The sequence below is a fragment of the Trichomycterus rosablanca genome, chromosome 10, assembly GCF_030014385.1.
Source record: "Trichomycterus rosablanca isolate fTriRos1 chromosome 10, fTriRos1.hap1, whole genome shotgun sequence".
NCBI classification, from domain to species: Eukaryota; Metazoa; Chordata; class Actinopteri; order Siluriformes; family Trichomycteridae; genus Trichomycterus; species Trichomycterus rosablanca.
This window is the reverse complement of record NC_085997.1, coordinates 4,318,224-4,345,690: the sequence shown is the minus strand read 5'-3', so window position 1 is coordinate 4,345,690 and position 27,467 is coordinate 4,318,224. Positions and strand designations below refer to the sequence as shown.

The window sequence follows — 27,467 nt, the reverse complement described above, 5'->3', positions numbered from 1 at the left end:
CTCCAAAAATGGATTAAGCCTAATCTTAATCTGGTGCTGAAGTGTGGGGTACCTCAAGGGTGTATATTAGGGTCATTACTATTTTCCTCTTACACTTATCATTCAGTTTAGGTTCTTTTGCAATGATTCTGAACTATGGGCTGATTCTCCAAAAATGGATTAAGCCTAATCTTAATCTGGTGCTGAAGTGTGGGGTACCTCAAGGGTGTATATTAGGGTCATTACTGTTGTCCTCTTAGACTAAAATTATGTTTCATTTTTTTGCAATGATTCTGGACTATGGGCTGATTATCCAAAAATGGATTTAGCCTAATCTTTATCTAAAAGGTTTGGGGTACTTCAAGGGTGTATATTAGGGCTATTACTGTTGTTCTCTTAGACTAACCTTTCAGTTCTTTTGCAATGATTCTGGACTATGGGCTGATTATCCAAAAAATGGATTAATCTTAATCTAAAAAGTTTGGGGTGCCTCAGGGTTGTATATTAGGGCCATTACTGTTGTCCTCTTGGTCTTAAACTTTGGGCTGATTATCCAGACATGGATTAAGCCTAATTCTGTCCTTTCGATCTGGGATTAGTCCTAATTTTGTTCTAGTCCAGATCTGTGTCTCAGATTCTGTTGTTGAAATATTCAGTTCTGGCTGAGGCCTGCACATGCTGTGTTTATATTTTTAAGGACCTACCAGAAGAACCTTTTCTACTCGAGCCATACAGGGTCCGATACATATAGTGTCCGACCAGCCTGGTGGCACCACCAGGACTTGTAAACCTGTACAGCATCCACATCTTACAGTGAAGAGCTCATGAAGCTGGGAACTGAATGTGTACGAGTGAATATCAAGGCCGTCATTTTACCCAGCTGCCTCTCTGTTCGAACCAGCGTCAGATGAGTCAGATCTCACAGGCCCGGGTCCAAAGAGAGAGCGATCAGAAGAGAAATAGAAAGAAGTGTTATTGCTAAAAGAGAATATGCAGCAAAAATAGAAGCAGAGTGCTGTGAAGAGCCCTCACACCACCATCATCACTATCATCTGGTGTCATTATGAGCTGTACAGATGGAGAGGCCAGGTCCACGTGGGTGTCTGAGTGGCCCACCTTAAAAAAAGAACAGCGGTTATACAGAGTTCTGTAGAAGGTCGTTCAACGCTTCAGCGCTTCAGTACTTCAGTGTTTCACACTTGTCTGTTTCTTTATTTCGCTCAGGCCCAGCGGTGGCACCAAGGGAACGAGCACTTTGGGCGTTCATGGTCGGCGGGTGATGTGGTAGGATGCATGGTGGACCTGAACGAGCACACTATGATGTTCACGCTGAACGGCGAGGTGCTGCTGGATGACTCGGGCTCCGAACTTGCGTTCAAGGACTTTGAGGTCTGGGAAGGTCAGTAATGCTTCCATCTATCTCTTGTTGCTAGGTGAGCAGGAGGGAGGGAGCAACTCACAGAGAGACAGAATCATATTTTACATTAATTAAGATTTAAAGCAAGTGTCACTCATCCATATATGCTGAACACCTGACCATGACACCACTGGCTTTTATATAGAGTTTCTGAAAAGGTGTCTGGCCCCTTGATCGATCTGTCTGTCTGTCTATTTATCTGTCTGTCTGTGTCTTTCTATCTGTTTATTTGTCTGTCTGTCTGTCTGTCTGTGTCTGTCTATTTATCTGTCTGTCTGTATATATTTATATATCTATCTGTCTATATGTCTGTATATTTATCTGTCTGTCTGTGTCTTTCTATCAGTTTTTCTGTCTGTCTCACTGTCTGTCTGTCTATATATCTATCTGTCTATCTATTTGTCTATATGTCTGTCTATTTGTCTGTCTGTCTGTCTGTCTGTCTGTCTATTTATCTGACTGTCTGTATATATTTATGTCTATCTGTCTATATGTCTGTATATTTGTCTGTCTATTTATCTGTCTGTCTGTATATATTTATGTCTATCTGTCTATATGTCTGTATATCTGTCTGTCTGTGTTAGTCTGTCTGTCTGTCTATCTATTTATTTGTCTGTCTGTCTATTTATCTGTCTTTCTGTCTGTCTGTCTATTTGTCTGTCAGTTTGTCTGTCTGTATATCTATTTATCTGTTTTTCTGTCTATCTATGTCATCCTATTTGTCTATCTGTCTATCTTTATCTGTCTATTTGTATTTCTATCTGTCTGTCTATATGTCTGTCTGTCAGTTTATTTGTCTATATGTCTGTCTGTCAGTTTATTTGTCTATCTGTCTGTCTGTCAGTTTATTTGTCTATCTGTCTGTCTATCTGTTTTTCTATCTGTCTGTCAGTTTATTTGTTTGTCTATCTATCTATCTATCTATCTATCTATCTATCTATCTATCTATCTATCTATCTATCTATCTATCTATCTATCTATCTATCTATTTCTGTCTGTCTGTCTGTCTGTCTGTCTGTCTGTCTATCTGTCTATCTGTTGTCTCTGGCGACCAATGGTGTCCCAAAGTCAGTTCTGTTAGTAGGGAACCTGTCATAGGTTTAAATTAAATCCATGTTATTAATTATTTGGATAGAAATTCTTCGGCTGCTCGATGGTGGATCTATCTGGTTCACATACCTGATCTGGCCTATAATTTGACGCTGAATGCCCCTCCTGATTCAACCCTCCTTATTTGTATCTGGGCTTGGGACAGGCACTGAAAGCGCACTGACAAGTGCATCTCTCAAATGTCCCTTACCCCAAGTCAGAAGGGTGCTTGTGTAAATCCAGAAATAGCACGTTAATAGAGACAGCAGACAGGAGAGTCATGTGCTGGAATGTCAGTGTGTTTAGGTTGGTGCATCTTGTGTAATGCATGTATGTGTATGGATGTAGCTTGGTGCATCAGTGTGTGTGTGTGTGTGTGTGTCTATTAAAAATGAATCTCAGCAAGCTTATTGTCTGTTGCTTGGCACTGCTAAGACCTGCTAAGCTGATGCAGCAAAACAAGGATCAACACACACACCCACACACACACACACTCACGCACACACACTCTACTGGTGTGAGAAATCGATGCATATTGACTTTCTGAAGCACTGGGTGCCAGAATGTTTTTTAAAATACTGATCATATTTATCTTCAACCATCCAACACACACACACACACACACACACACACACACACACAGGGAAATCTGTTTTCTTTTTCTGCCCAGCATGATGTATCTATTCCTCACATTATGCAGGGTTGTGAGCCAGCAGCTGCAGTGATATTGTGTGTGTGTGTGTGTGTGTGTGTGTGTGTGTGTGTGTGTGTGTGTGTGTGTGTGTGTGTGAGAGTGTGTGTGTGTGTGTGTGTGTGAGTGTGTGTGTGTGTGTGTGTGTGTGTGTGTGTAAGAGGAAACACTTTCGTTAGAAAATGCAAGTTCATGCAGCAGTGTCTGAGTGTCTGTTAAAAGAGGACACTGATGCCACCTATTGGTTACCATGGTACATCAAACACTGCAGTTACACTGAGTTTTTACTACTGTTGTGAAGAAGTATCTGTCTGTCTGTTTATCTGTCTGTCTGTTTATCTGTCTGTCTGTCTATTTATCTTTCTGTTCATCAGTCTACCTGTTTATTTGTCTGTCTCTTTGTCTATCTGTTTATCTATCTATCTGTGTGTCTGTCTGTCTATCTATCTGACTAGCTATCTGTTTGTCTGTCTGTCTAATTATGTCTATCTGTCTGTGTTTTTGTCTGTCTATCTGTTTATCTGTCTATCTATCTGTATGTCTGTCTTTCTGTGTGTCTAATTATCTGTCTATCTATCTGTGTCTGTATGTCTGTCTATTGGTTTATCTGGCTGTCTATCTTTCTGTCTGTATGTGTGTCTGTCTATTTATCTGTCTTTCTGTCTGCCTGTCTGCCTGTCTGTCTGTCTTTCTATCTGTCTGTTTAATTATACGTCTATCTATCTGTGTGTGTGTCTGTATGTCTGTTTATCTGTCTATCTATCTGTGTGTGTCTATCTGTTTATCTGTCTGTCTGTCTATTTGTTTATCTGTCTGTCTATCTGTGTGTGTCTGTCTATCTGTTTATCTGTCTATCTTTCTGTGTGCCTTTCTGTGTATCTGTTTGTCTGTCTGTCTGTCTGTCTATCTATCTGTGTCTATCTGTCTGTGTATCTGTTTTTCTGTCCATCTGTCTATTTATCTGTTTATCTGTGTCTGTTTATCTGTCTATCTTTCTGTCTATGTTTATCCATCTATCTGTCTGTCTATCTGTGTGTCTGTCCGTCTGTCTCCTTATCTATCTGTCTCTCTGTCTATCTATCTGTCTGTCTATTTATACATACCTATATGTCTATTTGTCTATCTATATCTATCTGTCTATGTGGCTTTCTGACTGTCTATCTATCTATCTGTCTATCTATCTATCTGTCTGTCTGACTGTCTATCTATTTATCTGTCTGTCTGTCTGTCTATCTATCAGTGCTCCCCCTTTTATTCCATTAAATCGAGGTTCCTCTGTATTTTGATATAAAGTACTGTGTGTGTGTGTGTGTGTGTGTGTGTGTGTGTGTGTGTGTGTGTGTGTGTGTGTGTGTATGTGATCCTCAGGGTTCATCCCGGTCTGCAGTCTGGGTGTGAGTCAGGTGGGCCGGATGAATTTTGGGAAGGACGTGAGCACGCTGAAGTTCTTCACCATCTGCGGCCTGCAGGAGGGTTACGAGCCCTTCGCCGTCAACATGAACCGAGACGTCACCATGTGGCTGAGCAAGAGGCTTCCTCAGTTCATCCCTGTACCCGCCGGCCATGAGCACATCGAGGTCTGCTCACACACACACGCGCACACACACACACACACACACACACACTCTCACACACACACACACACACACACACACACACACACACACACACAGTACTTTATACCAACCGTACACTTCCACTGCACTCTCATGTTTACCACAGATCAATGAATTATTTCTCACATCAGAACGCCAGCATTTATTTAAACTCACCATGAATCCCACATGCTTTCTGTCTGTCTATCTGTATATACAGTATGTCTGTCTTTCTATCTGTCTGTCTGTCTAAACATTTTCAAAACCATTTGTTTTTATATGGAGTTGCGCTCACCAAAACGGCTTCCACTGTTCGGTGAAGGCGTCTGGCCCCTTGATCAATTGTTTTATCTGTCTGTCTATCTATCTGTCTGTCTGTCTGTTTATCTATCTATCTGTCAATCTGTCTGTCTGCCTGTCTGTCTGTCTGTATTTATCTATTTATTTGTCTGTCTATCTATGTGTTTGTCTGTCTGTCTATCTATTTGTCTTTTTATCTGTCTGTCTATCTATCTGTCAGTTTATTTGTCTGTCTGTCTGCCTGTCTGTCTGTCTGTCTGTTTATCTGTTTTTTCTCTGTCTGTATATCTATATATCTGTCTGTCTTTATCTGTTTTTCTGTCTGTTTATCTGTCTGTCTGTCTACCTTTCTGTCTATATGTCTGTCTAACTATTTATCTGTCTGTCTGTCTATATATATATATATATCTGTCTGTCTATCTGTATATATATCTGTCTCTCTGCCTGTCTATTTGTCTGTCTATCTATTTATCTGTTTTTCTATTTGTCTGTCTGTCTATATGTCTGTCTATCTAACTATTTGTCTGTCTAACTATGTATCTGTCTGTCTTTCTATTTATCTGTCTGTCTATCTATCTGTTTGTCTGTCTGTATCTATATATCTGTCTGTCTGTCTGTATATCTGTCTGTATATCTGTTTGTATATATGTCTGTATATTTATCAGTCTGTATGCCTGTCTATTTATCTGTCTGTCTGTCTATTTATCTGTTTGTCTGTCTGTCTTTCTGTCTGTTTATCTGTCTTTCTGTCTGTCTGTCTATCTATCTGTCTGTTTATTTGTTTTTCTGTCTGTCTATTTATTAATCTGTTTTTCTATCTGTCTGTCTATCTGTCTGTCTCTGTATCTATCTATCTGTCTTTCTATCTTTCTATCTTACTCATGAATCCCACATGCTTTCCCTTCAGGTTTTCAGTCTAGGACAAACATGCGATAGGCCCTGATCAATAGGGAAACACTGGGTGCAGTTTAGGGCTTGGGCCACACCCACTCAGCACCCTGAGCTCAACAGTGAAGGGCTAGTGTAATAGACCCAAAACAAACCATACATCACTGCTTCAGTTTCATTTACCTAATTCGTCACAATGTTTAAGGAACAATATTTGTTAATTGGTTTTTTTTTCTGGTGTCATCATCAGGTCACGAGAATTGACGGCACAGTGGAGACCCCGCCATGCCTAAAAGTCACGCAGAGGTCGTTCGGATCCCAAAACAGCAACACGGACATCATGTTTTACCGGTTGAGCATGCCCATAGAGTGCGCCGAGGGATTCACCAAACCCGCCGGCGGGACTCTGCCGGCCAACGGAAGCTTCTTCTCGCCCAAGAAAGATCTGGAGGATTTTGAGACCGTGTCCGACTTCGAGGTTCTGATGAAGAGCGCTCACGGTCACATGGGCTCCAACGGCCCGGACAAAGACAAGGACGAATTTAATAACCATAAGGACTACAACCAAGAGAAGCCGTCCAAACTCAAACAGAGGTTTGTGTGTGTGTTTGTGTGTGTGTGCATCAGGGGTGGGGAATCTACACAGCATTACACTATATGGTCAAAAATATGTGGACACCATGATCATCGATCCAGCTCCGCCACCCTCACCAGTCAGGTCAAACTGATAACATAACAAATACATTCAAAGGTTTTCTCTTGTGAAACAAATACTTTTGACCCCAGTTTAGTCATTTCCATTTCCCTTTAATTATTTTTTTCCAATTGCACAAACCCTACAATGGCTGAGAAGCGCTCATCCCCTCTGATGGTAATTCTCACATAGTCCAGTACCATGTATGCAGGGTCACATTATGCCTTACGTCTTCTCCACTAGTTGTTCCATCAGCTCAACCTGACGCCAGGAGTCGCTGATACAGTGGCCGTAAGGTCAGACTCTCTCCGACCTTCCCTCCCTCAGATGTGGCCAACTGGTCATCAATCTTGAGAGCTTGACCTCTTCACGCTGGTGGACTAGCATATTACCCGACCCACATATCATGACATATTTGGATTTTGGGTACCTGTGGTGGAAAAAAACCCTTGGGCTGAAATACCTGTGGGCTGGATTATGAGTAGAAAATAGTCATGTGCATGTGATAAGATGGAAAGAAAGTAATCACCCTTTATACTCCCGTCAGTGACCTTGTAGGACAGTGAAGGATTTCTTAGCTAGAACGTAGGAACTGGTCTAAACCAGCTATGCAATGCAATTGACGCACTTCTTGTCACATACACTACTGTCCAGTTACATTTCATTGTAGCAGTATTCTTGGAATATTGGAATACGACTACTGGCAATTATGCCCTAAATATATCTACACGTCTTAAGTATCAATAGTACGTCTAGTGTAAAGTAAGACGTTTATTTCCTTGTGTACATTTTTGTATATTAAAGTGTGTGTGTGTCTTTTACGCAGGTTTATGATGAAAAAGTCCAAACCCGACTTCAGTACGAGCAACTCCTCCACCCGTCTGTCACAAGAAGTGCTGGCTGATGAGAGAGACGATTACGAGTTGCTCATGCAGACGTGCACAGTAAGACATTTCCAGTCCAGTCTATAATTTTTGGAGCATATATACCGATCAGGCGCTTTATCCTGGGCAGGGTCATGGATGTTTTATTCCAAAACACGGAATACCCTGGACAGACTTCAACCATTCCCCCTTCAGACACAGCCAATCACGTCTGTGTAGACATCCGGTCGACCGATAGCACCTCTGAGATTCAAACCTGAATCTTTTTTATGCATTTTTCCCCCTTTTGCTCCCTTTTTTTAGTGCGTCCAATTGCCCGATTGTGTCATGCTTCCTCTTCCACCAATTGAGGAGAGCGTAGCTGACCCACGCCCCCTCCGACACGTGGGCAGCAGCCGTATGCGTCTTGTCCACCTACACTTTCGGCGAGTGCAATGCGGATCAGCACTGTGTACGGAGAGACGCACCCTGACATCACTCACTAGCATATTGCCCGACCCACATATCATGACATATTTGGATTGTGGGTACCACTCCAAGATCTCCAGACACACCCTGACAGCTCTTTTCCCGTCTCTGTGCAGGCGCCAGCAATCAGCCAGCAGAGGTCGTAACTGCATTAGTTATGAGAGAGAGAGACCCTATCCGGGTTTTAATATCCGACCCCTGTCCGAACAACAGACCAATCGTTGTTCATGTGGCCGCCTCGATACGGTGTATTCGAGAACCCAGCTCTGGTGTTCAGCGTGTGTTCTACCGCTGCGCCACCTGAGCGGCTTCAAACCTGAATCTTAATTGTGTTGGGCTTGCATAATAAGGCATATTAATACAAAAATAACATTTAATAACATCTAAAACCCTGTCTTAATGTCTCAAACCATAAAAGTAACTCTTACCAATGCGGAAACCAAACCAATGGAAATCCTGACCAGGATAAAGCCATGGTAAAAGATAAAAAATGTAAATAAACAATCTAAATAAACAATCAAATAAAGAGTAATTACTGTATGTACAATGTGTTATTACTGTTTTATCCCCTGAACCAGTACTACTACTCTGTGAGGATTTTTCCGGGCCAGGAGCCGTCCAGTGTGTGGGTGGGCTGGGTGACATCCGACTTCCACCAGTACGACCCAGCCTTTCAGCTGGACAAGGTTCGAACCGTCACCGTCACTCTCGGAGACGAGAAAGGCAAAGTTCACGAGAGGTCAGTGAGTTCTGTCGGAGGAACATCTCTTCCCCTGCTGTTACTGTAGTGCATGAGGCTGATGAGAGAAAGCAACACCATAGTTACCCAACAACTCCTCTACAGATTCACTTAGCGATCATAAAAGAGAGGCAGTTTGTCTGATGATGTGTTAGATTTAGGGGTCAGTCCTGGGAGGCCATGTTAATGTCTTTATTAATACACAATATGGCTTAGCTCTAGTGTGGTGGTCATAAAGCAGCGATAATGGACGTCTTTAGCATGTGGGTGTTTGAGTCCGGTCAGATTAGAGGATGTGAAGATCATCAGGAATATTTCTGGTTGATTAATGTTGCAGATCGCAGCACCACCCAACTGCTTATGTTCCAAACTGTCATTTCAATGTGTGCCATTTCTAAATTCCTCACAGGACACACGGTCAAACAAGCTTTAAATTTCCGTGCTTTAATCAAGCTAAAAAGAAGCATCTTCTTACTTTGCACAGCAGCCTCTAAGCTCGTTTGACTGTGGTCAGTGTCGCCTTTGTTTTAACATTGACTAGGGATGTAACGATGCACCACAGTACAGTTAATAACCGATTCAAAAATTCCACGATTCAAATCGATTTGACATGTAAAATGAATCGATATTCACTTTAAACAACAGAGGGCGCTGGCGCTATACACCTCGCCTGGTTGACGTCACCGGTGCTATACGCCTGGTTGCTAAATTCGGGGTTTTTCAGCCAAACTGGGCTTAATTCAAAATAGTTTTGCATATTTTGTACCTACCTCAGAAATAAAAGGACATTCATTATTTAGATAAATAAAAGATAAGCACAAATACAGTATTTTATTTTATTTTTTAAAAGAGAAATAATTAAAGGAAACTTTGTCATAATTTGTCTTTAATTTCAGTTTAAAAAATCGGGAAAAAATCGTTCCGTGAACCCAGTATCGTGAATCACATCGCATCGTGGGTAGAGTGTATCGTTGCATCCCTAACATTGACAGAAAACAAATACAGCGGTACCTTGAAACTCAACGCAACTGGTTCTGTACGTGGCTTCGAGTTTTAAGGTATTTTTTCCCATAAGGATGTACGGGAAACCTGTTAATGCGTTCTGTGGTCCTGTGGAACTGCATATATTTTAGGCTCATGTAAAATAATGGGATTGTCTTTGACACTTATACACTGAAAATAATACAAATATAATATAAACACTGAAATACGGTTAAAACCAATAAAAAATACAGTAAAACCTTCACTTTACCTTTACTTCTTTATTGTTTCATTATGCTTCTTACTCGCGGAGATCTTGGAGTGTCGTATTCCTTAGTGAGTTCAGTTAGGGCGCTTCCTTATGCGTTGCTGCAGCATTCGAAGCACAAAACGCTTCCATGTGAAGGCGCCCTAACGCTCACCTTTTTGTTTTGCTGTACAAAGCGACCTACGTGAGTCGAACAAGTACTCGCATTCACGTCGGGTTTAAGGGAAACGTTGAGTTTAAGGGTACAAATTTCTTAACGAAGAACGTTGAGTTATAAAGATTTCGAGTTTAAGGGACGGCCAGTTACAAGGTACCAGTGTATATGTAATAATTGCAGTGTAGATAACCTTATTTATATAGACACAGAGATAGAGAGGTACTAATGTCCATTAGAAGTGTATGTAAACCTTTGACTTTTTAAACTGTGTAGCTTCTGTGTGTGTGTGTGTGTGTGTTGTAGTATTAAGCGCAGTAACTGCTACATGGTGTGGGCCGGTGAGAGCAACAATCCCGGCCAGAGCCGGAACAATAACGGCCTGGAGATCGGCTGTATGGTGGACACAGCCAGCGGCCTGCTAACCTTCACCGCCAACGGCAAGGAGCTCAGTACTTATTACCAGGTATGCCGCTGGGTGTAGGTACGAGCGTGGTGTAGAGGTGAGGGAGGGAGTGAATAGAAATGAGAGCTTGTGTGTGTTGTTGCCCTGTTTTATATATGTGTGTGTGTGTGTGTGTGTGTGTGTGTGTGTGTGTGTGTGTGTAGGTGGAACCCAGTACTAAACTCTTCCCTGCAGTGTTCGCCCAGGCCACCAGCCCCAATGTTTTCCAGTTTGAGCTAGGAAGAATAAAGGTAAGGACACACACACACACTAACAACAACACACACACACGGACACTCACACTGAGCTAGTTGGGCTGTGTTGGGTGGGTGGATTCCTTGGTTTCCTGGTGGATGTGGACATGCCGTGACACACACATACAACACACAGGATTAATCAAGCACTGAAATGTGTTATTTACAGAAGTGTTCAAACCCTGTGTGTGTGTGTGTGTGCCAGAACGTGATGCCACTCTCAGCTGGGCTGTTTAAAAGCGAGAGGAAGAACGCCGTCCCTCAGTGCCCACCGCGGCTGCACGTTCAGTTCCTCACGCCGGTGCTCTGGAGCCGGGTGCCCAACCAGTTCCTTAGGTCAGAGGTCAACAGGGTGAACGAGAGGCACGGCTGGATGGTGCACTGCACAGAACCGCTGCAGTTTATGGCCCTGCACATACCTGAAGAGAACAGGTAACACACACACACACACACCTGCGTACATATTAGTTCTAATATATATAGGGCTGTCCATATATATATATATATATATACTGTATATACAGTATATATATATATATATATATATATATCACATATATTACATATATATTACATATACATACTGTATATCACATATTACATATACAGTATATTACATATACACATATATATATCACATATATTACATATATATTACATATACAGTATATTACATATATATATACTATATATCACATATATTACATATATATATCACATATATTACACATATATATATATATATATCTATCACATATATTACACACACACACACACATATATACAGTATATATATATATATATATATATATATATACAGTGTATCACAAAAGTGAGTACACCCCTCACATTTCTGCAGATATTTAAGTATATCTTTTCATGGGACAACACTGACAAAATGACACTTTGACACAATGAAAAGTAGTCTGTGTGCAGCTTATATAACAGTGTAAATTTATTCTTCCCTCAAAATAACTCAATATACAGCCATTAATGTCTAAACCACCGGCAACAAAAGTGAGTACACCCCTAAGAGACTACACCCCTAAATGTCCAAATTGAGCACTGCTTGTCATTTTTCCTCCAAAATGTCATGTGATTTGTTAGTGTTACTAGGTCTCAGGTGTGCATAGGGAGCAGGTGTGTTCAATTTAGTAGTACAGCTCTCACACTCTCTCATACTGGTCACTGAAAGTTCCAACATGGCACCTCATGGCAAAGAACTCTCTGAGGATCTTAAAAGACGAATTGTTGCGCTACATGAAGATGGCCAAGGCTACAAGAAGATTGCCAACACCCTGAAACTGAACTGCAGCACAGTGGCCAAGATCATCCAGCGTTTTAAAAGAGCAGGGTCCACTCAGAACAGACCTCGCGTTGGTCGTCCAAAGAAGCTGAGTGCACGTGCTCAGCATCACATCCAACTGCTGTCTTTGAAAGATAGGCGCAGGAGTGCTGTCAGCATTGCTGCAGAGATTGAAAAGGTGGGGGGTCAGCCTGTCAGTGCTCAGACCATACGCCGCACACTACATCAAATTGGTCTGCATGGCTGTCACCCCAGAAGGAAGCCTCTCCTGAAGTCTCTACACAAGAAAGACCGCAAACAGTTTGCTGAAGACATGTCAACAAAGGACATGGATTACTGGAACCATGTCCTATGGTCTGATGAGACCAAGATTAATTTGTTTGGTTCAGATGGTCTCAAGCATGTGTGGCGGCAATCAGGTGAGGAGTACAAAGATAAGTGTGTCATGCCTACAGTCAAGCATGGTGGTGGGAATGCCATGGTCTGGGGCTGCATGAGTGCAGCAGGTGTTGGGGAGTTACATTTCATTGAGGGACACATGAACTCCAATATGTACTGTGAAATACTGAAGCAGAGCATGATCCCCTCCCTCCAGAAACTGGGTCGCAGGGCAGTGTTCCAGCATGATAATGACCCCAAACACACCTCTAAGACGACCACTGCTTTATTGAAGAGGCTGAGGGTAAAGGTGATGGACTGGCCAAGCATGTCTCCAGACCTAAACCCAATAGAACATCTTTGGGGCATCCTCAAGCGGAAGGTGGAGGAGCGCAAAGTCTCGAATATCCGCCAGCTCCGTGATGTCGTCATGGAGGAGTGGAAAAGCATTCCAGTGGCAACCTGTGAAGCTCTGGTAAACTCCATGCCCAGGAGAGTTAAGGCAGTTCTGGGAAATAATGGTGGCCACACAAAATATTGACACTTCAGGAACTTTCACTAAGGGGTGTACTCACTTTTGTTGCCAGTGGTTTAAACATTAATGGCTGTATATTGAGTTATTTTGAGGGAAGAATAAATTTACACTGTTATATAAGCTGCACACAGACTACTTTTCATTGTGTCAAAGTGTCATTTTGTCAGTGTTGTCCCATGAAAAGATATACTTAAATATCTGCAGAAATGTGAGGGGTGTACTCACTTTTGTGATACACTGTATATATATATATATATATATATACATATATCACATATACATATATCACATATATTACATATATATATCACATATATTACATATTCTTAACCGCCACCATCCAATCAGGGCCGCAGGGCGGTATGGAAGGGGGGGTGGGCTTTGCTGGAGCCTATCCCAGCTTTTCAATGGGCGCAAGGCACACAGTAACACCCTGGACGGGGTGCCAGTCCATTGCAGGGCAGACCCACATACACACTCATACACACACCCATTCACCTATAGAGCAATTCAGTGTCTCCAGTTAGCCTGACTGCATGTTTTTGGACACGTGGAGAACATGCAAACTCCACACAGTAAGGACCCGGACCGCCCCACCTGGGGATCGAACCCAGGTCCTTCTTGCTGTGAGGCGACAGTGCTACCCACTTAGCCACTGTGCCCTCCATATATCTTAATTATATATGAAATGTTTAGGTATAAATTGTCATGCCGTGTGTGTGTGTGTGTGCACGTGTGCAGGACGGTGGATATCCTGGAGCTGACGGAGCAGCGCGAGCTCCTTCAGTTCCACTACCACACGCTGCGCCTCTACTCGGCCGTGTGCGCCCTGGGGAACCACCGGGTGGCGGCGGCGCTCTGCAGTCACGTGGACGAGTCGCAGCTGCTCTCAGCCATCCAGAACAAGAGCATGGCGGGCCTGCTGCGCACCGGCTACTACGAGCTGCTCATCGACATCCACCTGAGCAGCTACGCCACCGCCCGCCTCATGATGAACAACGAGTACATCGTGCCCATGACCGAGGAGACCAAGAGCATCACGCTCTTCCCCGACGAGCAGAAGAAGCGACACGGTCTGCCCGGCATCGGGTTGAGCACCTCTCTGCGCCCGAGGATGCGCTTCTCGTCCCCGAACTTCGTCAGCGCCGTGTACGCGGGCAACGGCGGCGGGGAGCGGTTCCAGTTCAGCCCAGAATTCCCACTAGAAACGCTAAAGATCCGAACAATGGAAATGCTCACAGAGGCGGTTCAGGAGGGCAGCCTGCACGTACGCGATCCGGTAGGGGGCAGCACCGAGTTCCTCTTCGTGCCGCTCATTAAACTCTTCTACACCCTGCTCATCATGGGAATCTTCCACAACGGAGACCTCAAGGCGATCCTGCAGCTCATCGAGCCCAGCGTCTTCTCGCAGGACTCCGGGGAACACAGCGGGAGCATCGGCCCGGATAGGGACGCGGATCCTGCGGAAAAACGGACCGAAGTGGGATCAGGAGACGAGGATGAGAGCGGGAAGAGAAAAGTGCCTAAAGAGGGTCTTCTGCAGATGAAGCTTCCTGAACCGGTCAAACTGCAGGTCAGGAATCAGGAGCCAGTCAGATTGAGCGCATTTGTCGGTGTTTTATTGCTGTGAAAGCACCTTAATGAGCGACGCTCAGTCTTTTAGCTTGAAACATGTATTAGCCATAACATTAAAACCACCTCCTTGTTTTTTACACACACTGTAAACCACATAGAAGCACTTTGTAGTTCCACAATTACTGACTGTAGTCCATCTGTTTCTCTGCATGCTTTGCAACCCCCTTTCATGCTGTTCTTCAATGGTCAGGACCCCCACAGGACCACCACAGAGCAGCTATTATTTGGGTGGTGGATCATTCTCAGCACTGCAGTGACACTGACATGGTGGTGGTGTGTTAGTGTGTGTTGTGCTGGTATGAGTGGATCAGACACAGCAGCTCTGTTGGGGTTTTTAAACACCTCACTGTCACTGCTGGACTGAGAATAGTCCACCAACCAAAAACATCTAGCCAAAAGCGTCCCATAGGCAGCGTCCTGTGACCACTGATGAAGGTCTAGAAGATGACCGACTCAAACAGCAGCAATAGATGAGCGATCGTCTCTGACTTTACATCTACAAGGTGGACCAACTAGGTAGGAGTGTCTAATAGAGTGGACAGTGAGTGGACACTATTTTAAAACTCCAGCAGCGCTGCTGTGTCTGATCCACTCATACCAACACAACACACACTAACACACCACCACCATGTCAGTGTCACTGCAGTGCTGAGAATGATCCACCACCTAAATAATACCTGCTCTGTAGTGGTCCTGTCGGGGTCCTGACCATTGAAGAACAGGGTGAAAGCAGGCCAAATAAGCATGCAGAGAAACAGATGGACTACAGTCAGTAATTGTAGAACTACAAAGTGCTTCTATATGGTAAGTGGAGCTGATAAAATGGACAGTGTGTAGAAACAAGGAGGTGGTTTTAATGTTATGGCTGATCAGTGTACATTTTTTTACAATACAAATTTTTTTGGTGTTATAGTGAGTTTTAAATTATATATTTTACATTTGCAATTAGATCAATGTGCAGGACACTTTGCACAATTAAAAGCCGGCCTATAAATCACTATCTTCTCAGATGTGCCACCTGCTCCAGTATCTATGCGACTGTCAGGTCCGGCACCGGATCGAGGCGGTAGTTGCTTTCTCCGACGACTTCGTAGCTAACCTCCAGGACAACCAGCGCTTCCGCTATAACGAGGTCATGCAGGCGCTGAACATGTCAGCCGCGCTCACCGCTCGCAAAACCAAAGAGTTCCGCTCGCCGCCTCAGGAACAGGTCGGTGGATGATCAGACTGCAGTACGTTGTTGTTTGGAAATGGGTTCATGGCTAATGTTACGTTAATGAATGCTAATGTGTGTGTGTGTGGATATTTTCCCATCAGATTAACATGCTGCTGGGCTTTAAGAATGAGAAGCAGGAATGCCCGTGTCCAGAGGACATCCGAGAGCAGCTACTGCTGTTCCATGAAGATCTAATGACCCACTGTGGTAATGGTTACATTTATTGCATTTAGCTTTTTCTCCAAGTTTAGAGTAACCAATCCGCTGCTGGGACCCCAACGGTGTCCAAGGAGGGTGTATATCAGGGGTGTCAAACTCATTTTCACCGAGGGCCATATCAGCATTATGGTGGTATTCCTTGGATGCTGAATTCTGCGTTTATATTGTCCTCCTTTACCACAGACACGGCCTCATAACACAAGAGAGACGCACTGGTTTCTCTTCCTGAAGCACAAACTTGTTTTCACTTTCATTAAATTTCCTTAATTAAATCATGTGTAAATATTTCTTAACATCATCTAGTGGCGGGATGTGTCACTTTGCAGGTCACAAAATCAGCATGCATTTTGAGAGATGCAGTTTATGGAGGATTTTACAGTGTATTTTAAGACAATTGTTTTGCCCTCACTAATAGTTTATCCCCCTTTCTCAGCTAGACAGACAGACAGACAGACAGACAGACAGACAGACAGACAGACAGACAGACAGACAGACAGCTCCCTTCAGAATACAGTCGGTTTTATTTGCTTCCCAGCTGTGTGAGACACTGTGTGCATCAAAATGAAGTCAAAATACAAACAAGAAAAACAGTAAAGAACTTAATACAGTAAAAGCACACAGCTGTAGTCAAGTGTTACATCTGGTACAATATGAGATTTAACCAAACGTAAAATAACACTAACAAGTTAGCATTTTGTGTAAAGATACTAATTGCTATAGTAACGGTAACAATTGTATTTAATTACGGTAAATCTGTAACTAAAACGCTGTGATATACTCACTAAACATTTACAAACAATTGAGAATATAAACGCCACTACTTACAGACGATGCTTTGGTATTATATTGCAAGATAATTATTTGTATTTATTTATTATTGTTTACATTACTGACTACGCTACCCCGCGTTCTTTTGCCGTAAAAGTCACATGGCTTCTCAGCGACGCTCAAAGTTAGTTGCCATGACTATGATGTCACCGGTTGCCGCTTAAATGCGCAGGTGTTCCATTGAATTATAAGTGCGTCTCTGTAATGACTCGAACCATCACAACAATCATACAGTCGTTTAAGCTCTCGCGGGCCACATAAAATGACGTGGCGGGCCGGATCTGGCCCGCGGGCCTTGAGTTTGACACCCCTGGTGTATATTCATCTGACACACACCTCCCTCTGATGTGTGTGCAGTCCACCAATCCATACTTGGATTTGCATGTAAGGTCGGCTTCATGTACAGAGAGCCACGCCCCGATCGGTGCTCTCCTCCACTTTCTGTACAGGCGCCTGGGCAACCAAAGTCCTTACACAGCGTTCATAACCTCACCCCTTGGTCCGGTCTTTACCACCCAGCAGACCAGAGGCGTTATCCAATTCTGTCTGATAAAGGATGCCCGTCCGACCGGTAGCAGAGCCAAGATTCGAACCTGGGAGTTCAGAATCCCGCCGAGTCACCTGGGCGCCCTTTTAGTCATGTTTTAAAGACTCCACTGTTCCAGCTGACAGGGTTCATTCCACCCCCTGGGTGCTGGTATAGGGAAGAGCCTTGACGCCTGTCGTCTTTGAGTTCCCAACATCGTGATGACTTCAACAAGCGATCAGCCAAAATAACACTGAAGTGGCTTCGCTGCCAGTCTCTGGATGTCTTTGAGTGGCCCAGCCAAAGCCCAGACGTAAACTCAGGGCTTCAGGAATAGCTCTGAAACCCTTTATGAATATGATTATTATTTTTTTACTCATTAAAATTGAGCGTCACTGCAGACCTCACACACAGCTGCATGGTGTTGGATAGGTGTATATATTTTTAGATCCAGCAGTGCTATTGTTATTTATAGTTTTGTGAATACACCAACTTTGTTGCAGGTATAGAGATCGACGATGATAAGGCGGGGGAGGGAGACGATTTTACTATTAGAGGACGTCTCATGTCCCTCGTGGAGAAGGTTGCCTACCTGAAGAAGAAAATGACTGACATGCCGAAGAAAAAAAAGGCCAAGAAGCCTAGTAAGTTATCACAAATCTTATCATGTGCGTCTTATTCATTCTGTCTGTTTTCTAAATGTAAAGTGATTAGAACAGACTTTGACAAGGAAACTAGAACACAGTACGTCAAGGTTTTAAGAAAACCATATTGCCAACAGAGGAGCTGGCAAGTCTGTGAGATAGAAACCGTGATACATAGAAGCACTTCCACCTGGAGCAAATTATTTCTCAACCAGGCACAGGCAACCTACAGTTAAGAAGAACCACGTGCACCTCCATGCCCCCTCTGCCTGCATACTTGACAAAGCAGGAGGACATGAGTCCATTTGTTATAGCAGTGGCCTTGCGCCTCGTTGGAACTACACCTGCCGTGACCTTGATTATCTGTGTATAAAGATCAAGATAAAGATAGTGGGTTTGGTTACATAAACACAGAATCCATTAGGACTCTTGAATTATATTTAAATAAAGTGTATTTTAATACTGCATTTATAAATAACAAGCCATAATAAAATAGTCAATTTAAAACAGTAAAATAAAACCAATCGTGGATTAAGTGGAGTGGTCTCTTTGCACCTGACAGGCACTCTGCAGCAGCTGATCTCCGAGACGATGGTGCGCTGGGCTCAGGAGTCCGTGATCGAGGACCCAGAGCTGGTCAGGGCCATGTTCGTGCTGCTGCACAGACAGTACGACGGCATCGGAGGGCAGGTGCGCGCCCTGCCCAAAACCTACACCATCAACGCCGTCTCCGTGGAGGACACCATCAACCTGCTGGCGTCGCTGGGGCAGATCCGCTCGCTGCTCAGTGTCCGCATGGGCCGCGAAGAGGAGAAGCTCATGATCCGCGGCCTCAGGTGAGAACACCCAAACACACGCTCCTACGTGGGGATTTTAGGTCTACCTATATGGCCAGAAGTATGTGGACGTCAGAACGTACTCTCATTGGACATCACGTGATAGTTGTGTTATCCTTCCTGTTATGCAGTCCCAGCTGTAACAGCTGCACACAGGTTCTGTAACGACTTTTCTAGATGCCTTTCCAATAGATATTAGAGTGTGTCTGTGGGAATTTGTGGCTGTTCAGTAAAATAAAACCCACCATGTTTAGGAACGAGCCTTTCCTCATCATGCAGACTATGCCGACAGAGCTGGTAGCATAAAATCGATTTGCTTTAGCAGTTAGCAACAGGTATATCTATATAACCTGCACTCTGAATAATTAGAAGGGGTGTCCACATATTTTTGACCGTATAGTGTGTACAACAATATAAGTAATATAAACTATTAATAGATTTAATATAAAGGCATGTGGTATATTTTCCATCATCCACAGTGACATCATGAACAATAAGGTGTTCTATCAGCACCCGAACCTGATGAGAGCTCTGGGCATGCACGAGACTGTTATGGAGGTCATGGTTAACGTACTGGGTGGAGGAGAGTCCAAGGTAATTACCAGTATGCTATTTTCCCCCCAGTTTTCCTCCCAATCTAGTTGTATCCAATTACCCAATTGCATTACACTTCCTTTCTACTGATGCTGACCTCCACTCTGACTGAGGAGAGCCGTGACTAACACACGCCCCCTCTGATACGTGTGCAGTAGCCGAGTGCATTGTTTCACCTGCACAAAACGAGTTCTTATCATCGCTGTCTGATGAAAAACAAGTATCTCCACTTCTAGCGGTTTTCACTTCTTTACATGGGTTGATTGGGGGTATAAATCTCTGTCTGTCCATAGCAGCGAATATCAAAATGACCAATGAAAAGATGAAAAATCACTCAATCCCTTTAAAGAGTATCTCCATTGGATGCTAGACCTGTCCGTCAAAACCACGTATCTCCTCTTCCTCCCCCTCCGGTACTGTTTGAGAAATGCGAAATGTTTGATCTATACAGTTTATTCAGGTTATTCCATTGCATGGTTGTAAACATGATTTATATTTGTACACGTAAGTCAGTTTTACATATGAAACCGACGGACTGACGACCTGATAAAGATATCGTTTTATTTCTGTGCTGAATTGTATCTAAATGCCGCCATCTGTGGCTTGTTTGCACCGTTATTGTCAGGGTAAAAAGTTTTTGCTTTTTCCTGAAAAATTGAGTTTTTGGAGATGCATGTTTTTCATCGGAAAGCGACGATATGTGGATCAGCTTTGTGTACGGAGAGACACACCCTGACCACATTATCCCTCGACCTTATACAGCACCATCAACCAGCCAGCAGAGGTCATAGTTGCATCAGTTATGAGGAGTCTCCTCTGCCACCCTCCCTGCGAACGAGCCAATCATTGTCCGTATAGGCGCCAGCCTGCCAGTAGCTGAGATTCAAAGCGACGAGTTTGAGATGTCAGCTCTGGTGCGCTGGTGTGTTTTGCCTTTTCTTTAGAGCAAACTTAGAGGAACCGATCATTACTACGTAATAGCCGAGATCGCTCACTGGAGAGGATCTCATGCTTAAAGTACTGACAGAAGTTAATTGTATCTCAGAGATGATCATGTACGGATTACGAGAAATTTAGCTTACTTTACACACACCACCAACCAGCCATAATATTACGACCACTACTAAAAATGTAAAAAGTCTTGGGCTGATTGTAGTTCCTCATAGGTCATGTGTTGAATAAGTACAGAATTGAAGGACCTGCTAATAATGTTCTAGTACCTGATACCACAGGTCCTTTACATACCCCGGGCTGTTGTAAAGTTTTCGCTCATATGTAAGTGTGTGTGTGTGCATTTGTGTTTGTGTCTTAATTTTTTTTTTTGCTGCTTCTTGTGTAGGAAATCACGTTCCCTAAGATGGTGGCCAACTGCTGTCGTTTCCTCTGCTACTTCTGTCGGATCAGCCGGCAAAACCAGAAGGCCATGTTTGATCACCTGAGCTACCTGCTGGAGAACAGCAGCGTGGGTCTCGGTAACAGCGCCCAGTATTTTCTTTTTAAAGCACAATCATTTCAGCTACGATCTTTTAAACTGTCTAGTTATTATTATGACCACTTCCTACTTTCGATGGCTGCAGCACGTAGCGAAGTCACATTTCCTGAGCTGGCTCTGTTTCTATATAGGGTGTGGAAGACACTCTCAACCGATTTGGGTATGAATTCTTCATTGGATCCTCTTTGGATCCTCCCCCACACAGCATTTATTGAGTCTCAGCTTGTCTAGCTACTGTCTGTGCTGCAAATGGCGGTTACTCTGGATATTAGCTGATGGTCATAATAATGTGACTTGAAAGTATGTATGCATGATGAAAAAGAAAGCTCAAGGTTAGCTACAGTATGTCCTATCTGATAAAAACGGTATGTTTTCTCACCAGCGTCTCCGTCCATGCGGGGCTCCACTCCACTAGATGTGGCCGCTGCCTCAGTGATGGACAATAACGAGCTAGCTCTGGCCCTCAGAGAGCCCGACCTAGAGAAGGTATGAAAAAGCTTTCTGCCCATCTTTTCACTTTGTAATTATTTATTTTATATTTTGGGCCCTCAACCTGTTTTGCATCACGGACCGGTTTCATATAAGATATCATTTCACGTACCGGCGTACCGGAGGATTTAAAATAGAATAACTATGGAATGGAAAATCAGTGTGTATCCTGAGCTTTTTTTGCTGCAACGAGACGCTGCTCCCACCTAGTGGTGATTTGAGACAATAACACCCGAAGAGTGTTGGAAATTTAATTGCTCTTGTAGCGATCTCTATTTATTTATTCTTTCTGTGCGGGACGGTACTAAATAACCTGTGGACCGGTACCCGGTGGTTGGGGACCACTGATTTAGACCACTGTCTACAAAAAGCTCCAAATACTACACTTGATTCCAAAGCAAACAGGCACCAATAGAAATGTTTCATAACATGGTGATTGCAGACATTGAAAATGTGTGTGTGTGTGTGTGTGTGTGTGTGTGTGTGTGTGTGTTGGGGGGAGGCGGGGGGTTTCGAGTGGTGGAGATGTGCGTATTTTCTGATATTAGTAATGTAGAGAGGGGTTGCAAGTGGGTGCAAGACAGGAACACCCTAGAAAGGGCACCTAGCCAAAACAGGGCCAGTCATGCTTGTCTTTGTTGGCACTTGGTCGGCCAATAGCACAGCTGAAGTTCAAACCCATAATACAGGGGTTTTTTAGGTGTGTCGTGAGCCAAATAATAATTAAATAAACACATTTTAACAGCTCAGAACTACAAAATGAACTTGTCCGAGATCTCCCCCTTGTGGAGGCTTTATGTTACATTGTGTAAACCACAGTGGGATCAGATTGTACAGAGCAACAAAACCGAGAGAATAAGATGCATTGTTTGTGTTGCCTGGGTTGCGTAAAAGATTATGGACATAGGCTCTTAGGTGGCGCAGTGGGCACAGTGTCCAGATTTAAACCAAGAATGCTGTGTGTGTGTGTGTGTGTGTGTACAGGTGGTGCAGTATCTGGCTGGCTGTGGCCTCCAGAGCTGTGTAATGTTGGTATCTAAGGGTTATCCTGATATCGGATGGAATCCCGTAGAGGGAGAACGATACCTCGACTTCCTCCGCTTCGCCGTCTTCTGTAACGGTAGGAGCTCGACATCTAACACTCACTCCAGCCGACGTGTTCATCTCCTTCAATTGAGTCCGTCTATCCCGCTTGGTCTCCCTCTCTTGGTAGGCGAGAGCGTGGAGGAGAACGCGAACGTAGTGGTGCGGCTCCTGATCCGCCGGCCGGAGTGCTTCGGGCCCGCCCTGCGCGGCGAGGGTGGAAACGGCTTGCTGGCAGCGATGGAGGAAGCCATTAAGATATCGGAGGACCCGAGCAGAGACGGACCGTCGCCCACATCGGAGGACAGCAAGACCCTGTACGCAGCTAAACACACACACACACACTAACACACACGTCAGTATGTTGTACGTTATTAAGTGTGTGTGTGTACTGTGTAGCAGGGATACACTGGAGGATGAGGAGGACGACACGATACACATGGGCAATGCCATCATGACTTTCTATGCTGCTTTGATTGATCTGCTGGGTCGCTGTGCTCCGGAAATGCACGTGAGTCTGACACACACACACACACACACACTTTGTGAACAGAAGCACAGTCATGCTGGAACAGGAAGGGACCTTCTCCAAATTGTTACCACAAAGCTATAAGAATAGAATTCATTTTATATGATTACTGTTATACATCCACCAGCAATGGGTGTGGCCTTAATCCTTAATCATAATCATTAGAGGGGTGTCTACATACTTTTTTTCTCCCAATTTAGTGTAGCCAATCCGCAGCTAGGGACCCCGACGGTGTCCAAGGAGGGGGTGTCTTGACTGACACACACTCCCTCCGATGTGTGCGCAGTCTTACCAATCTCTTCTTATTCACCCGTACTTCGGACAGAGAGCCACGCCCCGATCTCTGCACTCCTCCAACCAAGGTCCTTACACATCCCCACCCGTTTCAATTCGGTCATTTCACACCCAGCACACTAGAGGCTAATTTTGTCTGCTGCAGGCGTCCAGCCGACCGGTAAGGTGTCCACATACTTTTGGCCACGTTGCGTGGAAGTAGAAGGTCGTTCCCGCGTGACGGAGATATTGAGGTAAACGATTCACTTCTCTTTTATTTTCCTCTTCTCTGCAGCTGATACACGCTGGCAAAGGCGAGGCCATCCGTATCCGGGCCATCCTGCGCTCTCTCATCCCCATCGAGGACCTGGAAGGGGTGATCAGCATCCCCTTCTCCATGCCCACACTCGCCAAAGGTATGACACACCCACAGTGTTCATAGTTCATTTGCTTTGTTCGGTTGATGGGTTCGTTAGCGGTTGGTGGAACACCTTCCCCATATTCCGCTAGCACACCAGTGCTGAGATTCTGAACTCCTCAGCTCCGCCACCAGTTGGCTGGGCGCAACTGGCAGTGACGATACTGCAGCAGACAATAATTGACCACCTCGAACGTAATCAGAGATCCCCAGCAGCTGAAAACTGGACTTGGTAGAGCTTGGCATCTAGTCAGGAGGAAGCAGCTTGCCGACAAAGAAGTGAGGAAGGAACCGTGATAAGTAGAAACACTTCCACCTGGAGCAAGTTAACGCTCAACCAAGCATAGGGGACTGCCAGCTAAGAGGAACCAAGTCAAGTCAAGTGAATCTCAGTTGAAATAAGTTGTTTGTTAATTTAGTTATATGAGCGGTACCGCAGTGTGCCACGCTAATCCACCATTGGTTTGATTCTAACCAGTCTGATCGACCTGGTGTCTAAACATACATAATTAGTAGGGATGTAACGATGCACCACAAGACAGTTAAAAATCGATTCACACGTGTAACGATTCAGATCGGTTTACATGTATAATGAATCGATATTCACTTTAAACAGCAGAGGGCACTGGCACTATTCACCTCGCCTGGTAGACGTCACTAGAGGGTTGCCAGGTTTGGATTTTTCCAGCCAAATGTATTTATGTGAGGATACTTTTTTTTATTTGTATTATTTATTTATTTATATAATGTGGGATTTGTTTTAAAATTTCATTTCAGTTTTTTTTACATAAAAAGGGAAATGTGCAGCATTGTTTTGCGTAGTTTGTACCTACCTCAGAAATAAAAGGACATTCATTATTTAGATAAATAAAAGATACAGTATTTGTTTTTAAAGGGAAATAATAAAAGGATACTCATAATTTCATAAACTGTCATAATTTGTCTTCAATTTAATTTCAATTTTAAATCGGGAAAAAATCATATTGTGAACCCAGTATCGTAAATCACATCGCATTGTGGGTAGAGTGTATCGTTACATCCCTAACAATGAACTATGTCTGAGAGGGGATGGCTGAAGCCCTGCAATGGATTGGCGCCCTGTCCAGGGCGTTCCTGCCTCGTGTCCAGTGTTTTCCAGTAAAACCAGACCCAACATAACATGAAACAAAATGTTGTTTGATGACCAGGATCTGAATATTTTTGTATATTCTGTCTTGCCAATGTTTAGATGGCTCTGTGGTGGAGCCGGACATGTCAGCTGGCTTTTGTCCGGACCACAAGGCAGCAATGGTTCTGTTTCTGGACCGTGTTTATGGAATCGAGGACCAGAACTTCCTGCTGCACCTGCTTGAGGTCGGCTTCTTGCCTGACCTTAGAGCTGCTGCCTCCTTGGACACGGTCAGTCACATGATCTCTAATGTACTTTAATGTTGTTTGGGGTTAGCATTACTATTTATAATAAGTGGATATATATTAATAGGTCATTAATATCAAAAAAATGCTCGGGCAGCTGTAGCCTATCAGTCAATGTACTGGACTAGTAATCTAAAGGTCACTGGTTCAAGCCCCAGCACTGCCAGATTACCAACCTCAATTGGGTTTGCGTACAACTAGCAAACTAGGATGTCATTAAAAGGAGGCCCAATATGGGTGTGTTTAGCAAACTGGACATTTCTGCCTCTGAGTGACATGATCTCTTCTAACCTCTTCTTGACCCCGGGCGTTTTGTTACCTCTAGGCCGCTCTGAGTGCCACAGACATGGCTCTGGCTCTGAACCGCTACCTGTGCACGGCGGTGCTCCCCCTGCTGACCAAGTGCGCCCCTCTGTTCGCGGGCACAGAGCCGTTCGCTTCACTCATCGACTCGCTCCTCCACACCGTCTACCGCCTCTCTAAGGGCTGCTGCCTCACCAAGGCACAAAGAGACGCCATCGAAGAGTGCCTGCTTTCTGTGTGTGGGTGAGCAAACACGCGCGTGTGTGTGTGTGGGTGTGCACTGATGTTTTAATAATGTGTCAATATACACACACAGAGCACTTTATTAGGAACACTTGTCTGGTACATATGTTCAAATATTAACGTATAAGCTGCACCTACCATACAGATATGAACATAGTTGGTATACTATAACTAACTGTAGTCCCTCTGTTGCTCTATACACATCAATTAAACTGGACCCTAATAGGACCCCCAAAGGACCAGATGTTATTTTGGTGATGGACCATTCTCAGCACTGCACTGTAGTGTGTGTTGTTCTGGTATGAGCGTATCAGGTGCAGCAGTGTTGTTGGGATTTTTAAATCCTGTTTAAACCCCCTGGTCTCTTTATTATGAACACATACCCTATCATGTTCCTTGTTCCCATGGTAATGTAATCTTGCTGGACTGTGTATTGAAATTCATTGTGATGATTAATGTATGTGTGTTCATGTGTTTCTTCAGCAAACTCAGACCTTCTATGATGCAGCATCTTCTGAGGCGCCTGGTATTCGACGTTCCGTTACTGAACGAACACACCAAGATGCCACTCAAGGTAAGAACGTCCATGATTTTTACCATGACCCAGGCGACCCAAACAACGCATCAAAACGAAACACAAAACAATATATACTTAATGAAAATACTGGCAATCTGGTCCCACCGTGGTTTACAAGATGTAGCGTAAAGCCTCCACAAGGGGGTGTCGGTGAACAGTATAATCATTGTTATTTTTCTCTGCAACCAATTCCGTTACCAGCTGTTAACCAATCATTACGAGCGATGCTGGAAGTACTACTGCCTGTCCGGTGGATGGGGAAGCTTCGGCGCTGCATCCGACGAGGAGCTCCACCTCACCAGGAAACTCTTCTGGGGAATTTTCGATGCTCTGGCCAGAAAGGTACCACACACTGAGCAAAACTTAACACTGCGTGTGTTCGGTCATGTTACATAAAGAGAAGAATATCCAGTTTTTTGAATATAAACGTTGGGTAAAGTTGTATGTGTTTGTCTTTGATCATTTCATATTTAATGTTGTATAACCTCAGTGTCCAAATTCGAAGAGATGCACTGGGAATTGGAAATTATTAATTTGGGAAATAAAGGTGCAGTAAAAATGTAGTATATACTAGGGATGTAACGATACACCCACGAAGCGATGCGATTCACGGTACAATTTTTCCCGTTTTTTTAAACAAAATTAAACTATTAAAGACAAATTATGACAAAGTTTCCTTTTATTATTTCTCTTTAAAAAATAAAATAAAATACTGTATTTTTGCTTATCTTTTATCTATCTGAATAATGAACGCCCTTTTATTTTTGAGGTAGGTACAAGCTATGCTAAACAATGCTGCACATTTCCCTTTTTGTGTAAAAAAAAAAAACTAAAATTATATAAGTCCTACATTAAATAAATAAATGAATAATACAAATTAAGAAAGTATCCTCACATAAATTAATTTGTCTGGAAAATTCAGAACCTGGCAACCCTGTAGTGACGTCAACCAGGCGAGGTGAGTAGTGCCAGTGCCCTCTCCTGTTTAAAGTGAATATCGATTCATTATACATGTAAACCGATTTGAATCGTTACACATGCGAATCGATTTTTAACTGTCTTGTGGTGCATCGTTACATCCCTG

The 27,467-nt window shown here is 43.7% G+C and overlaps 1 protein-coding gene across 2 annotated transcripts in view; it reads left to right on the top strand.

Moving 5' to 3' along the window:
• The window catches only part of ryr2a (ryanodine receptor 2a (cardiac)), a 206,236-nt gene that overhangs the window by 103,144 nt on the left and 75,625 nt on the right, over positions 1-27,467 (top strand). Inside the window, exons 28-51 of one of the 2 annotated variants that reach the window (XM_063002781.1) lie at positions 1,204-1,378; positions 4,545-4,753; positions 6,210-6,553; positions 7,480-7,597; positions 8,584-8,744; positions 10,454-10,613; positions 10,757-10,843; positions 11,052-11,278; positions 13,807-14,638; positions 15,710-15,910; positions 16,018-16,123; positions 17,993-18,133; positions 18,696-18,969; positions 19,449-19,563; positions 20,903-21,035; positions 21,438-21,541; positions 22,529-22,664; positions 22,758-22,944; positions 23,030-23,138; positions 23,725-23,845; positions 25,076-25,245; positions 25,586-25,806; positions 26,290-26,380; positions 26,585-26,725. In XM_063002781.1, coding sequence (XP_062858851.1) covers positions 1,204-1,378; positions 4,545-4,753; positions 6,210-6,553; positions 7,480-7,597; positions 8,584-8,744; positions 10,454-10,613; positions 10,757-10,843; positions 11,052-11,278; positions 13,807-14,638; positions 15,710-15,910; positions 16,018-16,123; positions 17,993-18,133; positions 18,696-18,969; positions 19,449-19,563; positions 20,903-21,035; positions 21,438-21,541; positions 22,529-22,664; positions 22,758-22,944; positions 23,030-23,138; positions 23,725-23,845; positions 25,076-25,245; positions 25,586-25,806; positions 26,290-26,380; positions 26,585-26,725 — 4,563 coding nt within the window. Of the gene's footprint in view, positions 1-1,203; positions 1,379-4,544; positions 4,754-6,209; positions 6,554-7,479; positions 7,598-8,583; positions 8,745-10,453; positions 10,614-10,756; positions 10,844-11,051; positions 11,279-13,806; positions 14,639-15,709; positions 15,911-16,017; positions 16,124-17,992; positions 18,134-18,695; positions 18,970-19,448; positions 19,564-20,902; positions 21,036-21,437; positions 21,542-22,528; positions 22,665-22,757; positions 22,945-23,026; positions 23,139-23,724; positions 23,846-25,075; positions 25,246-25,585; positions 25,807-26,289; positions 26,381-26,584; positions 26,726-27,467 lie in introns of both variants that reach the window. The other variant, XM_063002780.1, reaches the window with a different exon arrangement.